Source organism: Mustela putorius, unplaced genomic scaffold, assembly GCF_011764305.1.
Source record: "Mustela putorius furo isolate JIRA1106 unplaced genomic scaffold, ASM1176430v1.1 tig00537327_pilon_pilon_pilon, whole genome shotgun sequence".
NCBI classification, from domain to species: Eukaryota; Metazoa; Chordata; class Mammalia; order Carnivora; family Mustelidae; genus Mustela; species Mustela putorius.
The window spans coordinates 420,856-438,639 of NW_025422450.1; the positions used below are offsets into that span (position 1 = coordinate 420,856).

The 17,784-nt window shown below is 35.5% G+C and overlaps 1 protein-coding gene across 3 annotated transcripts in view; it reads left to right on the forward strand.

Annotated features, from left to right (window-relative positions):
* The window catches only part of LOC123390353 (butyrophilin subfamily 1 member A1-like), a 38,146-nt gene extending 23,850 nt beyond the window's left edge, over positions 1-14,296 (forward strand). For 2 of the 3 annotated variants that reach the window (XM_045074277.1, XM_045074278.1), the window contains 2 exons: positions 12,424-12,450; positions 12,676-14,296. In XM_045074277.1, the coding sequence (XP_044930212.1) occupies positions 12,424-12,450; positions 12,676-13,205 (557 nt within the window). In that variant the 3' untranslated portion in view covers positions 13,206-14,296. Of the gene's footprint in view, positions 1-10,305; positions 10,338-12,423; positions 12,451-12,675 lie in introns of all 3 variants that reach the window. The other variant, XM_045074279.1, reaches the window with a different exon arrangement.
* The last annotated feature ends 3,488 nt before the right edge of the window (positions 14,297-17,784 follow it).

Here is a 17,784-nt window from a genome sequence, read left to right on the forward strand (position 1 = left end):
CAGGTCTGTGAATCATCAGGCTTACATATTTCACAGCACTCACCATACTACATACCTTCCCCAATGTCCATAACCCAACCACACTCTCCCTACCTCCCCAATCCCCAGCAACCCTCAGTTTGTTTGGAGAGTAAGAGTCTCTTATGGTTTGTCTTCCTCCTGATCCCATCTTCTTTCAATTTTTTCCTTCCCTACACCCAAGCCTCCACTCTGCCTCTCAAGTTCCTCATATCAGAGAGTTCATATGATAATTGTCTTTCTCTGATTGACTTACTTCATTCAGAATAATACCCTCTGGTTCCATCCACATCATTGCAAATGGCAAGGTTTCATTTTTTATGGCTGCATAGTATTTCTCTCTCTCTTTCTCTCTGTGTGTGTGTGTGTGTGTGTACACACCACTTCTTCTATATCCATTAGGTGGACATCTCGGTTCTTTCCATAGTTTGGCTATTGTGGACATTGGTGTTATAAACATTTGGGTGCATATGCCCCTCTGGATCACTATGTACTTTTAGGGTAAATAACCAGTAGTGTGATTGCTGAGTCTTAGGGTAGCTCTATTTTCAACTTTTTGAGGAATCTTCATGTTGTGGAGTGGCTGCACCACTTGCATTCCCACCAACAGTGTAGGAGGGTTACCCTTTCTCTGCATCCTTACTAACATCTGTCATTTCAAGACTTGTTAATTTTAACCATTCTGACTGGTGTGCAGTGATATCTCATTGTGGTTTTGATTTGTATTTTCCTGATGCTGAGTGATGTGGAGCACTTTTTTATGTGTCTGTTCACCATCTGGATGTCTTCTTTGTAGAAATGTCTGTTCATGTCTTCTGCCCACTTCTTGATTGGATTATTTGTTCTTTCAGTGTTGAGTTTGATAAATCTATATAGATTTTGGATACTAGCCCTTTATCCATTATGTCATTTGCAAATATCTTCTCCCACTCTATCAGTTGTCTTTTGGTTTTGTGGACTGTTTGCTGTGCAAAAGCTTTTGATCTTAATGAAGTCCCAATAGTTAATTTTTGTCCTTGATTCCTTGCTTCTTGTGATGTTTCTAGGAAGAAGTTGCTGTGGCTAGGTTGAAGAGGTTGCTGACTATGTTCTCCTCAAGGATTTTGATGGATTCCTATCTCACATTGAGGTCTTTCATCCATTTGAAGTCTATTTTTGTGTGTGGTGTAAGGAAATCGTCCAGTTTCATTCTTCTGCATGTGGCTGTCCAATTTTCTCAACACCATTTGTTGAAGAGACTGTCTTTTTTCTATTGGACATTCCTGCTTTGTCGAAGATTAGTTGGCCATAGAGCTAGGGGTCAATTTCAGGGCTCTCTATTCTGTTCCAATGATCTATGTGTCTTTTTTTGTGCTAGTCCCATATTGTCCTGCTGATGACAGCTTTTTAATAAAGCTTGTAGTCTGGAATTGTGATGCCACTAACTTTGGCTTTTTTTTTTCAACATTCCTCTAGCTATTTAGGGTCTTTTCTGGTTCCATACAAATTTTAGGATTATTTGTCCCATTTCTTTGGAAAAAAGGGATGGTATTTTCATAGGGATTGCTTGCTCTCAGTAGTATAGACATTTTTACAATATTTGTTCTTCCAATCCAAGAGTGTGGAAAGTTTTTCCATCTTGTGTGTCTTCCTCAATTTCTTTCACAAGTACTTTATATTTTTCTGAGTACAGATCTTTTGCCTCTTTGGTTAGGTTTATTCCTAGGTAACTTATGGTTTGGGTGCAATTATAAATGGGATTGGCTCCTTAATTTTTCTTTCTTCTGTCTTGCCATTGGTGTATAGAAATGCAACTGATTTCTGTGCATTGATTTTATACCCTGACACTTTACCAAATTTCTGTATGAGTTCTAGCAATTTTGGAGTGGAGTTTTTTGGGATATCCACATAAAGTATCATATCATCTGCAAAGAGTGAGAGTTTGACTTCTTTGCTGATTCGGATGGCTTTTATTTCCTTTTGTTGTCGGATTGCCGAGGCTCAGACTTTTAGTACTATGTTGAATAGCACTGGTGATAGTGGACATGCCTGCCGTGTTCCTGACCTTAGGGGAAAAGCTCTGTTTTTCTCCATTGAGAATGATATTCGCTGTGGGTTTTTCATAGATGGCTTTGATGATATTGAGGTATGTACCCTCTATCCCTACACTTCGAAGAGGTTTTTTGTTTTTTTTGTTTTGTTTTGTTTTTAAAAGACTTTATTTATTTGTTAGAGAGACACAGAGAGAGAGAGGGAACACAAGCAGGGTGAGTAAGAGAGGGAGAAGCAGGCTTCCTGCCAAGCAGGGAGCCCAATGTGGGGCTTGATACCAGGACCCTGGGATCATGAACTGAGCTGAAGGCAGACACTTAACAACTGAGCCCCCAGGCCCCCCTGAAGACTTTTGATCATGAAAGGATACTGTACTTTGTTAATGCTTTTTCACCATCTACTAAGAATACATATGGTTCTTGTTCTTTCTTTTATTAATGTATTGTATCACATTGATTTGTGGATGTTGAAACAACCTTGCAGCCCAGAAATAAATCCCACTTGGTTGTAGTGAATAATCCTTTTAATGTACTGTTGGATCCTATTGGCTAGTATTTTGGTGAGAATTTTTGCATCTGTGTTCATCAAGGATATTGGTCTGTAATTCTCCTTTTTGATGGGGGTCTTTGTTTGGTTTTGGGACCAAGGTAATTCTAGCTTCATAAAAGGAGTTTAGACGTTTTCCTTCCATTTCTATTTTTTGGAACAGTTTCAGGAGAATAGGTATTAATTCTTCTTTAAACATTTGCTTCTTCTGGGCAGTTGTCTGGCCCTGGGCTCTTATTAGTTGGGAGATTTTTGATGACTGCCTCAGTCTCCATACTGTTTATGGGACTGTTCAGGTTTTCTATTTCTTCCTGGTTCAGTTTTGGTAGTTTATATCATTCTAAGAATATGTCTATTTCTTCCACATTGTCAAATATGTGATGTATAGTTGCTCATAAAATGTTCTTATAATTGTTTGTTTTTTCTTTGGTGTTGGTCATGATCAATCCTCTTCCACTCATTATTATATTTATTTATTTATTTATTTATTTATTTTTGGTCATTTCCTTCTTTTTTTTTTTTTATAAGTCTGGCCAGGATTTTATCAATCTTATTAATTCTTTCAAAGAACCTACTGCTCCTAGTTTCATTGATTTGTTCTACTGTTCTTTTGATTTTTATTTCATTGATTTATGCTCTGATATTTATGATTTCTCTTCTCCTGCTGGGTTTAGGCTTTCTTTGCTGCTCTTTCTCCAGCTCCTTTAGGTGTAGGTTTAGGTTGTGTACTTGAGACCATACTTGTTTCTTGAGAAAGGCTTCTATTGGTATATACTTTCCTCTCAGGACCACCTTTGCTGTGTCCCAAAGATTTTGAACAGTTGTGTTTTCATTATCATTTGTTTCCATGATTTTTAAATTATTTTTTAATTTCATGGTTGACCCATTCATTCTTTAGTAGGATGCTCTTTAGCCTCCATGTATTTGAGTTCTTTCCAACTTTCCTCTTGCAATTGAGTTCTAGCTTCAGAGCACTGTGGTCTGAAAATATGCAGGGAATAATCCCAATCTTTTGGTACTGGTTGATACCTGATTTGTGAACCAGGATGTGATCTATTCTGGAGAATGTTCCATGTGCACTAGAGAAGAATGTGTATTCTGTTGCTTTGGGATAGAATGATCTGAATACATCTGTGATGTCCATCTGGTCCACTGTTATCATCTAAAGCCTTTATTTCCTTGTTGATCTTTAACTTGTATGATCTGTCCATTTCAGTGAGGGGGGGTGTTAAAGTCCCCTACTATTATTGTATTAGTGTTGATGTGTTTCTTTGATTTTGTTATTAATTGGTTTATATAAATGGCCGCTCCCTTGTTAGGGGCAGAGATATTTAAAATTGCTAGCTCTTCTTGTTGAACAGACCCTTTGAGTATGATATAGTGTCCTTCCTCATCTTTTATTTGTCTGATATAAGGATTGCTGCTCCAGCTTTCTTTTGATATCCTTTAGCATGGTAAGTTGTTTTCTACCCCTTCACTGTAAATCTGGAGGTGCCTTTGGGTCTAAAATGAGTTTCTTGTAGACAGAATATCAATGGGTCTTGTTTTTTTGTATCCATTCTGATACCCTGTGTCTTTTGATTGGGGCATTTAGCCCATTTACATTCAGGGTAACTACTGAAATATATTAATTTAGTGTCACTGTATTGCCTGTAAGGTGACTGTTACTGCATATTGTCTCTGTTCCTTTCACTTCTATTACTTTTAGACTCTCTCTTGGCTTAGAGGAACTCTTTCAATATTCCCTGTGGGGCTAATTTGGTGTTCTCAAATTCTTTTAGTTTTTGTTTTCCCTGGAAGCTTTTTATCTCTACTTCTATTTTCTTTTTTTTTTTTTTTTAAGATTTTATTTATTTATTTGACAGAGAGAGATCACAGTAGACAGAGAGGCAGGCAGAGAGAGAGAGAGGGAAGCAGGCTCCCTGCCAAGCAGAGAGCCCGATGCGGGACTTGATCCCAGGACCCTGAGGTCATGACCTGAGCCGAAGGCAGCGGCTTAATCCACTGAGCCACCCAGACGCCCTCTACTTCTATTTTCAATGATAGCCTAGCTGGATATAATATTCTGTCTGCATATTTTTCTCATTTAGTGCTCTGAATATATCATGCCAGTTCTTTCTGGCCTGCAAGGTCTCTGTGGATAAGTCTGCTGCCAATCTAATATTTCTACCAGTGTATGTTTCAGAGTTCCCAAGCTGCTTTCAGGATTTTCTCTTTGTCACTAAAAATTGTAAGTTTTACTATTAGATGATGGGGTTTACCTATTTTTATTGATTTTGAGGGGGGGGTTCTCTGCGCCTCCTGGGTTTTGATGCTTGTTCCCTTTGCCATATTGGGAAAATTCTCTACAATAATTTGCTCCAATACACCTTCTGCCCCCCTCTCTCTTTTTTCTTCTGAGATCCCAATTATTCTAATATTGTTTTCCCTTATGATGTCACTTATCTCTCAAATTCTCCCCTCATTGTCCAATAATTGTCTCTTTTTTTTTGTTCAGCTTCTTTATTCTCCATCATTTGGTCTTCAATATCACTAATTCTCTCTTCTGCCTCATTTATCCTAGCAGTAAGAACCTCCATTATTTATTGGACCTCATTAATAGCTTTTTAAAATTTCAACTTAGTTAGATTGTAGTTCTTTTATTTCTCCAGAAAGTGATTTAATTTCTTCAGAAAGAGATTCTCTAATATGTTCCATGCCTTTTTTGAGCCCAGCTTGCACCTTGATAATCATCTTTCTGAACTCTAGTTCTGACATATTACCAATATCCATATTAATTAGGTCCCTAGCCATCAGCATTGCCTCTTATTCTTTATTGTTGGGGGGGATGGCTGGTGAGTTTTTCCACTTTGTCATTTAATACAGATAAGAATATATGAGCAAGAGAATAAAATACTAAAAGGGTGGCAAAGATCCCGGAAAAATATACAATGACCAAGTTAGAAGAGTCCCAAAACCGGGGGGGGGGGAAGGGAGGAAAATAAAAATTAAAAAAAAATAAGAAATAAAAATATATATTAGACTGGTGAATAGAGCACAGCACCCACTTGATTTGGGGTGTATTCTGGCTCTTAGAAGAAACTACCTCCCAAATAAGGATAAACATGATGAAGGGATGTAATATGCCTGTAAAGGTGAAAAGTAAAAGATGATTCTAAAAAAGAAATTGATAAGCTAAGTTAATTGGGAAAAAAACGAGAGAGAGAGAGAGAGAGAATGTGATATGGCTGGAGACTAGAACAAAGCCATGTGTTAGATTTAGGGTATATTTTGATCTATTAGAAGAAATTGTATCCCAACATTTTAAAGAAAAAAAAAAAAACTATATATATACAAAAAACAAGGTTAAATAGAGTGAAGGGATAAAATATGACCATAACAATGAAAATTTAAAAAGATTTTTTAAAAAGGTATTGTTAAGATAAAATAATTTTAAAACATTAGAAGAGGAAAGAGGAAAAATTAAAAAAATAGGATTAGAAAAAAATAAAATTAAAAACATTTAACTTTGCAAGACTAAAGATACTGGGGGGAAAAGCCATGAATTCTTTGTGTTGCTTTCCCCTAGCTCTGGTTCTGCAGCTCTCCTTGATCAGTGAATTTGGTCTTGCCTGGATGATATTGCTGATCTTCTGGAGGGGTGGGGGCTGTTGCAGTGATTCTCAAATGTCTTTGTCTGAGGCAAATTTGCACCTCCCAGGGTCCAGGCTAAGTAATCTACTCAGGTTCACTCTTGGTAGCTTTTGTTCCCTGACCACTTTCTGTAGAGCTTTGGAGGATGGGAATGAAAATTGCAGCCTCCCTGTCTCTGGCCTGTCAGAGCAGAGAGCTCAGGGCCCCACTCCTCAGTGCACCCTCAGAAAAAAGTGGTCAATCCCTCCCATCTCCCTGGTCCCTGGCTGCATTCCATACTCACACATCCTGTGACCAGGTGTTTCTATCTCTGGTGCACAGCCCCATTTGGTGTCTCCAAACCCAGCAGATAACTGCCTCGTGCTCCTGCACCAGTCCTCCCAGAGGAGGAAGGATGGAGTCTCTTCAGATCTGTCACTTGTGGGGGGGTCCCTGCTTGAAAAACAGTGGCCTGACTATGCCTTGGATCACAGTTTAAGGTAACCCAAACTGAGAGCTCACTCCTTTGCTCTATCTCTGTAGCCAGCTTTCCCTCTATGATACCTGGCAGCTTGCCACACTCAGACAGCCCCAGTCTTTCTGTGATCCTGTGGGTCCTGAGACCACATTGTCCCCTTGAGGGCTCAACTACTGCTTAGCCTCTGGAACAATATCCCTCAATGGGACAGACTTCTAAAAGTTCTGATTTTTTTGCTCCACTTCACTGCTTTCCAGAAGCTAGTTCCTCCCTCTGCATTCTATCTTCTTGTCACTTCGGATTCACTTCTCCACACATCCTACCTTCCAGAAAGTGGTCAATTTTCTGTTCCTAGAATTGCTGTTTTTCTTCTCCTCTATCTCCTGTTGAATTTGTAGGTGTTCAGACTCATTTGATAACAATCTAGCTTAATTCCTCGGCCCTAATGGTTTTTTAGTCTGCTACTCCTCCACCATCTTGCTTCCCTCCCAAAGATTAATTTTAAAGAATCATTTGGTGGTTATGTGCTCACTAGAAGAATATATCACTCTTTCATTTCCTATTGGTGTATTTTGAAATGCTTAAGATTTTATTTTGATAAGATCCAACATATCAGTTTATTTTTTCTCAAGCTTTTGGCTTCACATTTCAGAAGACATTGCATAATTTGAGGTTTCAGATATTTTTTCTCCATTTTTTTCTACTGGAAGTCTTATGGTTTTAGCTCTTGCCTTTAGGTATATGACACTTTTTGAGTACATATTTTGTATTGCGTGAGGGAAACATCCCAATACATCTTTTTGCATGTGGATATCTGATGTGCCAACACCAACTCTTGAAAAGACTATACCTTTCCCCATTGAATTGCCTTGGTTCTTTTGAAAATATCAATTGATCACGAGTTTATTAATGGATTTAAACTTTTGTTCTACTGATCTATTTGTCTGTCTTCATGCCATTCTCTTCATTACTATCATTTTATATTATGTTTTGAAATTTGAAGATGTTTTCTTTTTCAATTGTTAAGTTCTCTGCTATTTTTAGTTTGAACTGAAGAAGAAACACTGATGAATGTTGGACTCTCATGCTTTAGATGTGCTTCCTTTTTTGATTGTTTGGTTCCCTGCTATTTTTAGTCCAAACTGAAGATAAAATTTGAAGATGTTAAGTCTTCTCATTTCGATCTTTATAAAAATGTATCTTGGCTATTTTGATTCCTTTGCATTTCCATATGAATTCTAGAATCTACTTGAAAATTTTAAAAGAAAAACAAAAACAAAATCCTGGGACAATTCTGTTAGGAATTGTGTTGAATCTGTAGGTAACCTTGGGTTGAATTGCCATTTTAAAGACTTACTTTTTTATGTATTTATTTGTCAGAGACAGCGAGATAGAGAGCATGAAAAAGGAGGGGGAACTGCAGGCAGAAGCAGACTCCCAACAGATCAGGGAGCCCTATGCGGAACTCAATCCCAGGACCCTGGGATCATGACCTGCCCCAAGGCAGATGCTTAACCTTCAATTGCCATTTTAATATTAGACTTTCTATTCATGAGTATAGAATGTTTCTCTTTTTACTTATATCATCTGTGTTGTCTCAGCAATGTTTTGTAGTTTTAGTGTACAAATCTTTCATCTTTTCGTTAAATTTCTTCTTATTTGACATTCTTTGAAATTGTGAATGAATAGTTTAATTTCACTTTAGACATGATTAGAGTTTGTGTGTCAATTTTTTTTTTTAATCCTGTAACCTTACTGAATTCATTGGTCAAGTTCTAGTAGACTTTTATGGACATTTGTATAATTTTATTCAGGAATAATGAGTCAACTGTGAATAAAAGGAGATTTGCTTCTTTTTTCAAATCTGGATTTTTTTAAAACTAACTGCATAGAATATCCATTACAATGTTGAATAGAAATAGCAAAAGCAGATATCCTTGATTCCTACCATGAAGTGAAAAAACACATTATTTTATTATTAAGTATTTCATCTGTTGTATATTTTCATAGATACACTTTATTAGGTTGAAAACTGCCCATCTGTTTCTAGTTTATTGATTTTTTTATCATGATGGTATTGGATTTTATCAAATGCTTTTTCTGTGCCTATTGAAATGATTATGTCATTTTGTTGATTATTTTATTAGTATGGCTTGTTACATTAATTGATGTTCACACATTAAACTAATCTTACATCCTGGGCACAAAACCCACTTGATGGTGATCGATAATCTTTTTTGTATGTCTTTTTATATTCTATTTGTTAGTTTTTATTGACAGTTTTTGCATTTGTATTCATAAAAGATATCTGTGATATTTTTTCTGGCTTTGAAATCAGTGTGATACTATCCTCCTAGAATAAGTTTAGAAATATCTCTCCCCCCTTTATTTTCTAGAGGATTTTGTAGAATATTGCTATTGTTTATTTTTTAAAATATTGGTAAAGTACACCAGTAAAATCAACTGGAACTGGGAATTTCTTTGTGGAAAGTTTATAATTAATAATATATATAATCATTATATATAATATAATAATGATTATATATATATAATATAATATAATATATATAATGATTATATATATAATATATTTATAATAATATAAATAATAATAATAATATAGTTGTGTCACTAATAAGTAACTAAGATATTAACAAATTAGTAAATTTTAGTTAGTAAATAAGTAAATTAACAAATTAGTAAATATTAATGAATTAGTTTTATTACTTAATATTTAATAATTAATTAATTAATATTACTATTTATTGGTAATAAAATAATAAATAAGATATTAAATCTTACTTGTTAGAGCTCTATCTAGATTTTCTATTTCTTAAGTCATTGTCAGTAATTTGTATTTTAAAGAATTACTGCATTTCATCTAAGTCTAATTTAGTGGCATAGGGATTTTCATAGAAATCCCATTTTAGCCTTCTAATTTCTGAGAGTTTAATAGTGATGTCCTGTCTTGCAAAACCCCCTCATGTGTATGTGAGTTGATTATTGTGGCTTTAAATTTTTTTTCTCTTATTCTTTTTTTTTAAAGTTTTTAATTTTTTTTTTTTTAAATTCCAGTTAGTTCACACACAGTGTAATATTAGTTTCAGGTGTATAGTTTCATGATTCAGAACTTCCTCACAACACCTGGTTCTCAATATAACAAGTGCCTGTGCTTCTTATTATTGAACTTTGCTGACTTTTCTAAGAAGGAACATTTATTTAACTGACACAAATATTGAATTTAAGGTTTTCTTTATTGATTGATCTTTTTATAAAGATTTTATTTATTTATTAGAGAGAGAGAGAGAGCATGAAGGGAGGGAGGAACAGAAGGAGAAGGGAGAAGCAGACTTCCCACTGAGCAGAGAGTCCACAACATGGCTCCATCCAAGGACCCTGAGAAAATGACATGAGCCAAAGGCAGATGCTTAACCGATAAAACCACCCAGATGCCCCTTCTTCATTGATTTCTAATTTCATTACTTTTGTTTGCTTCAAGCTCAGTTTATTACTTACTTTTTGGTCTCTTTAAGGAGAAGCTTAGTTTATTGGTTTAATTAGTAATTGGTTTAATTCTTCTTTTCTGTAGAAGACATTTAAAACTCTACATTTCCCTTTAGGCTCTGGTTTTAGCTGCAGCCAGTAGATTTTGGTATGTAATATTTTCATTTTCATTCAACTCAAAATAGCTTCTAAATTTTCCTTTGAATTCCTTTTTGTTCCACAGATTATTTATAATTATATTGTTTAATACCAAATTTTTCTTTATTTCTAAATTTGCTCCTGTTTTCATTTTCAACTTGATTCCACTGTAATGAGATAAGATCCTTTTGTGGACATTTTTTATTCATCATTTTAGTTTTTCCTGAGTGTATCTCAATTTGCTGTGTGCCCTTGTCTGTTGCCTTTGTGCATTTCTAGAATTCAAAAGTTCCAATTTGAGAACTTTGCCAGTCTTACTGTTGCTTTGGGAGAGGGAATTTATCAAGCCATTTATTAAGTCATTTCAGAAGCTTTTTGCTTCATGTTCTTTTTTTTTTTTAAGATTTTATTTATTTGACAGAGATTACAAGTAGGCAGAGAGGCAGGCAGAGAGAGAGGAGGAAGCAGACTTCCTCCTGAGCAGAGAGCCCAATGCGGGGCTCAATCCCAGGACCCCGGGATCATGACCTGAGCAGAAGGCAGAGGCTTTAACCCACTGAGCCACCCAGGTGCCCTGCTTCATGTTATTTTTGACAACTTTTTAATCTGAATTTCGTAGACCTCTCATATATTTCCTCCCAGTTAGCTTCATGTAGTGATAATTATATCCAAAATAACTGTAGACATATTTGCCAATCTGATTTACTTTCTTATACATCTCCTTTTATGGTTGGTTTCTTGAAGCCACCTGAAGCAACTATGAAAAATTCATCATTTTAACTTGTTCTTTTCCTTAAGTCACTTTGTTCAATAAATAAATTGTGCTCTTCCTTTGTGCTAAAAAAAACACTATTTAACTTAATCTCTTCTCTGGAGTGGTCTAGAAAAGTGATTGCCATACTTGTTCTGTAAAGATCCATATTATAAATAGTTTAAGGTTTGTGGGCTGGATGGTCTGCTCACAATTACTCAGTGGTGCCTTGTACACTAAGGAGCCATAGTCAGTACATAATGAATTAGTGTGGCTATCTTCCAATAAAACTGTGTTTACAAAGACAGTTGGTGGGCTGATACTTGGTTTAGAAAAGGTCACCTTTTTAAACTCTAATACTTGCCCATTTATTGGAATTTTTCTATTTATTTTGATTTATGCCAGAAAAAAGTAAATAATTATTTTGAGAATGAATAGGTTTTTCGATAGGATGTCAATAACAGATTCAATGAGCGCTCTCTTTTCAAATACATTCCTTCATATCTGCAGTGTTTAGGAACACATGATATGCTTTCCAAATGATCATAGGAAACAGTTTTAGCAAACGTTTTCTCTGCTTATTATGAATGTTTTGTGGTCAGCTTTATCTGGTTTGTCATTTCTATTGCCTAAGCACTAAACCAGACCACACATTTTCTCGTTTAAAAGTACCATTTTCATCTTTAGACTGTACTTTCTGCATTGAGTAGTATAATTAATTTTGGTTTTTGTAAAAATAACTATATTGCCATGGTTAAGAAAATGGCTTGGTATTCCTCACTTCTGCAAATGATAATATGAGAACATATGGTTCTATGGCTCTCCTGGGCAACTCCCTTCAAAATAGTACCTCTGAGAACCAGGAATCTTCTGATCTCCTGTATTCTCCATTTTTAGAGTCTTTGCTCTTAGCCTTGTACCTAGGGAAGGAGTGGGAAAGTGTTACAATGGGAATGAGAATGAAAAAATATCATATGAACTATTTATTGTCAAAAGTATAAATGGTATGTTTTCTGCTGTGCACATTTTATTGACCATAACTCAGTCACATAAACTCACCTAAATGCAATGGGATAGGGAATGGAAACATGTAACTTCACTGCCTATTTAAAAAGTGGATAATTATCTTGGGACATCTCTATTCAATATCAAAAAAAATACAAGTTAGAGAAATTAATTCTTATGGGAATATTTAACAAGATAAGCAGTGAAAACTTTAGGTCAAGCAAAAGTTACTGAATAAATTTGGGAAATAAACAAAATAAGTGTTAGAGGGAAGAAATTACCTCTTGTTCCAATAAATTCAAATATTAGGGCTGATGATGCATATTTATGTTCTTTTCAGACTGGAGGAAAGAATTTTTCCAGACTGGTGAGTCATTCCCTGGTCGTCTAAGAAGGCCTCTACTCCTTACACTCCAGCTCAGTCTCTAGAGAAGTTTCTGGAGGGCAGATGAAAAACTCTACTGAGAATATATACACCTCCCACAGACCCAAGATATCTCAGGCTAACACAGCTATCTCTGTTTCCAGGATCACTCTAACCTTTTTCAGAGAATATTATTCTGTCTTTCAGAGAATATTATTGTCTTTGCAGCAAATGTTATTCTAGATCCAGCCACAGCCCATCCTGCACTCATCTTGTCTGAAGAGAACAGATGTGTAAGCTGTGGAAAGAAGCCTCAAGATCTACCTAAGGACCCACAGAGATTTAATTCCCTTCCCTGTGTTCTGGGACACCCAGTCATCACCTCAGGGAGGTGCTACTGGGAAGTAGACATCAGAGATAGTGGAGCCTGGGACCTGGGAATATGTAGGAATAATGTAATGAGGCAGGGGAGGATTTGTATAAAACCTGAGGATGGTTTCTGGGCCATCAGGTTTTATAAAGATGAGTACTGGGCACTCACTTCTCCAGAAATGCAGCTTACTGTAAGAGAGCACCCTACCAGAGTGTGTATTTTCTTAGAATATGAGGATGGACGTATCTCATTCTACAATATGACAGATAAATCCCACATTCACACCTTCTCTCAAGGTTCCTTTAATGGGTCTGTAAGGCCTTTTTTCAGGCTTTGGCTCAATGATTCAAAACATTTGACCATCTGTCCAGTGTCTGAAGCATAACCCTTACTGTGATCCCTCCCCTATATTAGCAGCATCCTAAGACCTGCAGGTCAGTCTGGATTGAAGTACGAGGACATGACATGAATTCTCCTGTATGGGAAATAAATTATTTTTTCTTGTCCTTTTCTTTGATTCTCCCTAACATTTATCTCCTTCATCAATGATTCCTCAAAGGCATGGTGCAGCATGTTTATGCTATGTTTAATGAAAATGTATATACATATATAACATATGTACATTCATATAATATAACCATTTTATTACTATAAATGTACACAAGGAACTAATGTGTGTGATTGCCCAAACAATGTTGAAACTTCTTTAATATCTGACAAAGGTAGGAATAAGGAGAATGACCTTTTATTTTATACTCTTTTGTATCTTTGGGTTTTGAACTATGTTTATAAAATGATATGCAGAAAAATAAAATTAGTTTCAAATACATGAAAAACTGAAGTGTTGTCAGTTGTCTAATCAGTAAGACATTCACAGGGAAGCAAGTATTTCCTAGTTTATTTCCTCAATTTATCTTTTCCTTTTCATGAAATTCATTCTTACACTTTTTATTCTCTTCACTCTTGTGAAATATGGATATTCCTTTCTGTTCCTATCACCATTTATATTTTTAGAGACCATTTTCTTAATTTACATGTGATCAAATTAACTTTTTACAATACAAGCCTGTGAGTTTTAATATTTTTAGAAACTCATGTGGCCACTGCTACACTCAAGATACAAGATAAGGACACAAGTCCCTTTGTCCCCATACATACTTTTATGTTGTTCTCTTATAGTCAAACTTTTTGTAAATACCCTACCAGCAAAAAAAAAAAAAAAAAAAAAAAAAATCAGATTTCTGTCCCTATCCTTTTGTATTTTTTAGATGTTATATTTGGAGATTGCTTTTCATTCAGAATGAGGCTGTTGATGTTCATTCATGTTAATGTAGGCATTAGTACTTCATTTCTAATATTTGCTGAGTAGTGTTCTATTGAATGAATATACGACAGTTTGTCTCTTCACTCACTGAATACCATTTTGTTGTTTCCACTTTGGGATTGTAATCAATAAAGCTGCTATAAACACTCACATGTACTTTTTTTGTGTGGACATTATTTTTCACATTTTTATACTAAATACCTAAAAATGGAATTACTGGGTCATCTGGTAAAGAGTGGTTTCAACTTTGTAAGAAACTGTGAGACTCTTTCCAGAAGAGTTTTACCATTGTGAGGTCCCACTAGAAACATATGAGAGCTCCAGCTGCTCCACATCCTTACCAGTGCCTGGTACTGTCAATTTGCCTTTTTGTTTTTTGTTTCATTTTTATTTTATTATTTAGTATTATTTATAGTAATTTTATAGTGATATTTCACTAAATTTTTGCTTGAATTTCTCTAATGAGTAGTAAAGCATCTTTTCTTGTGCTTGTATACCATTTGTGCATCTTCTGCATGAAGTGTCTGTTTAAATCCATAGTCTATTTTCTAAACATTTCAATAGACTTTACTTGAAGAGCAGTTTTAGGTTTGCCAAAAAATTGTGCAGAAAGTACAAAAAGTTTATATAGGTATCCACTCTTCCCTAGTGGAATTTCACCTAGTAATGTCTTGAAGTAGTGCTTTTGTTACAATTGAGGAACCAATTTGATAGATTATTGTTAACTAAATTACATCATTTACATTAGACCCACTCTTTGTTGTACTTTCTATGGGGATTTTGACAAATAAGTAATGTCATGGCATTACAGTAACATACAGAATAGTTTCGTGCCCCTAAATATGTTCTGTGCTCCACCCATGTTTTCTTCTCCTCCTTCTGACTTCTGGCAACCCCTGATTTTTTTACCCTTTCAATAGTTTTGCCTTTCCCAAATGTCAGATAGTTGAAATTATACAGATAAGTAGCTTTTTTAGAATGGTTTCCTTCACTTAGAAAAATGCATTTAAGGTTTTGCCATGTCTTTTTATTGCCTGATAGCACACTTTGTCTTATTATTAAGTAATATTTCATCATAAGAATATACCATACTTGGTGTATGGTATCCTCCTGGTGAAAGACATTTGGGTCCTTCCAGTTTGGAGCAATTATGAATAAAGCTTATATAAATACTCAAGTGTAAATCATTTGTGGACATACATTTTCAGCTCATTTGTGTAAATACGTAGGAGTATGATTGCTGTACCCTAGCGTATGACTATCAACAAGGAATTAGAGTTCCTGTTGTTTCAGATCCTTGACAGTATTTAGTTTCAGATTTTCACTGTTCTAACAGGTGTGTCGTGGTACCTCATGTTTAAATTACAAATTCTGTAATGACATATGATGTAGGACATCTTTTCACATGCTTAGATTCTAATCATTATGAGAGATGTAAGGTTTATCTATAGATATTTTTTTTTTTTGCATGTGGATGTCCAGTTGTTCCAGCACCATTTGTTGAAAAGAATCTCCTTTCTTTATTGACTTACCTTTGCTCCTTTGTGAAAGCTCAGTTGACTACGTATGTGTGGATATATTTTTGAAAGTAGTCCATTTGAGAAGTATGTTTGTTTCTCTTTATTCAGTTCTAAGAGTTCTTTATGTATTTTAGATACAAGTCCTTTACTGGATATGTAATTTGAAAATATTTTTACCAGCCTCAAGCTTGTCTTTTCATTCTTTCAACAGTACATTTTGCAGATAAAAGTTTTTACTTTAAGTTCTACTTATCCTTTCTTTCTTTTATGGATCATGATTTTTGTGCTGTTTCAAAAACTATTTGACTTAAAAAAATCAAAGATTTTCTGCTGTGTATTTTTTTAAAGTTTTTTAAAACATTTAACTATTTATCAGAATCAGCTCCTTCTAAATCTCTATCTGCAGTGCCCAGTCAAGAAAGGAAAATAAAATTTTATATTGTTCACTGGTTATTTACCTTTTCTTTCCCAAAGGTAATTATTGTCTTCTAATTTGTCTCACTTTGTGTAATTGAGCTTGCCTTTCTTCCTGTCTGGAACATGCAGGTTGTTGGTTTTCTTTTGATTGTCATTGTAAGTGACTCTGTATTTTGGGAAGGTAATCAATCACCTTTGCACCCTGTTTGAAGACTCCTCTTACACCCAGTGGGGGTTATTCAATACTGCCAGAAATATTTAAAATTAAAACTGTGTGTCTAGAGGAAAAGAAGCAAGTTGAGAATACTGTAATGGGATATCTAGATCAACTTATGATGCCATTTAGGCTACAACCCATTCTTTGAAAAAATTGAAAGCAACTTTCCTTATCTTATAAATGTTTGCAAAACTAGAAATACAGCTCTGAAGTTTTAAAAATCAGCCACATGACTGAGACAAAACACAAGAGTACTATGACACCTGACAGGCAGATAGCTCAGACACAGACAGGATGAAGGCAGAGATCTGATGGAAGCTAGGCTTCTGTGACGGCTTCTTGAACAGTGACAGGTGAAAACTTTCTGTTTCAGGGAGGGGAGAAAAGGGAGGCAACACAATTTTGTCTCAACTCATCAACACAGACAGACTTCAGTGAGCAAGATAGTGTCCCCAAGTGGAGGCTGGTCTTTATACCAAGACCTGCTCCCCTGTGCCCTATAGGTACATCTTTGCTAGGGCAAGTCTTCCTGAGAATCAGTGCAACAGCTAGCCCTCCCACCAGAAGACCAGCACAAACCCGTCACATACGCCAAGAGTACTGATCAAAACCACTACAAAGCTTTGCCTGTAGGGGGAAATAGGATCTAGCTTTTTTTAACAAGTAGACCAAACACTGAGTTCAGACTTGCCACTTACTGGAAAAGTTCCAAACACTCCCTTCAACAGGCAAGGAGAAATTCCTCAGAAACTGACTAGAAGGAAAGAGCAGTCAAAACACAACACCAGAATGCACACTCTGAAACACCTCCTGAAGCACAAGACCCAAGTATAAGACCTTTACTCAATATAGCTGTTATTCTTAAGAGCAGGAATATAATATGAAAATAAACTGGAAAATCCAGAAGAAACTGACAAATTCATAGAAATATCCAAACTACTAAAGCTTTAATAGGAATAAATAGAAAATTTGAACAGACTGATAACCAGCAAAGAAATTGAATCAGTAATCAAAAATCTTCCAATAGAATCCAGGGCTTGATGGCTTCCCAGGGGAATTCTACCATTTAAAGAAGAGCTAATACCTATTCTTCTGAAACTGTTCTAAAATACGGAAAGGGAAGAGAAACTAGGCCAGCATGACCCTGGTTCCAAAACCAAAGACCCCACTCTAAAGGAGAATTAAAGCCAATACCCCTGATGAAGACAGATGCAAAAATTCTCACCAAGATACTAGCAAATTGAATAAAATAGTACCTTAAGAGAATTATTTACCAAAATCAAGTGGGATTTATTCCTGGGCTGCAGGGGTGGTTCAGTATTCACAAATCAATCAATATGATACATCAACATTAAAAAAAAAAGTGTATAAGAACCAAGGAGGTACTTCACTTGAAGAAGGAAGCTTTCAGATTGATTTTCTAGTTTGAATATGAATTAGCACCATGTTCAGTGAGGTGGAGTGAACCCATGAGGGAAGATCAGGG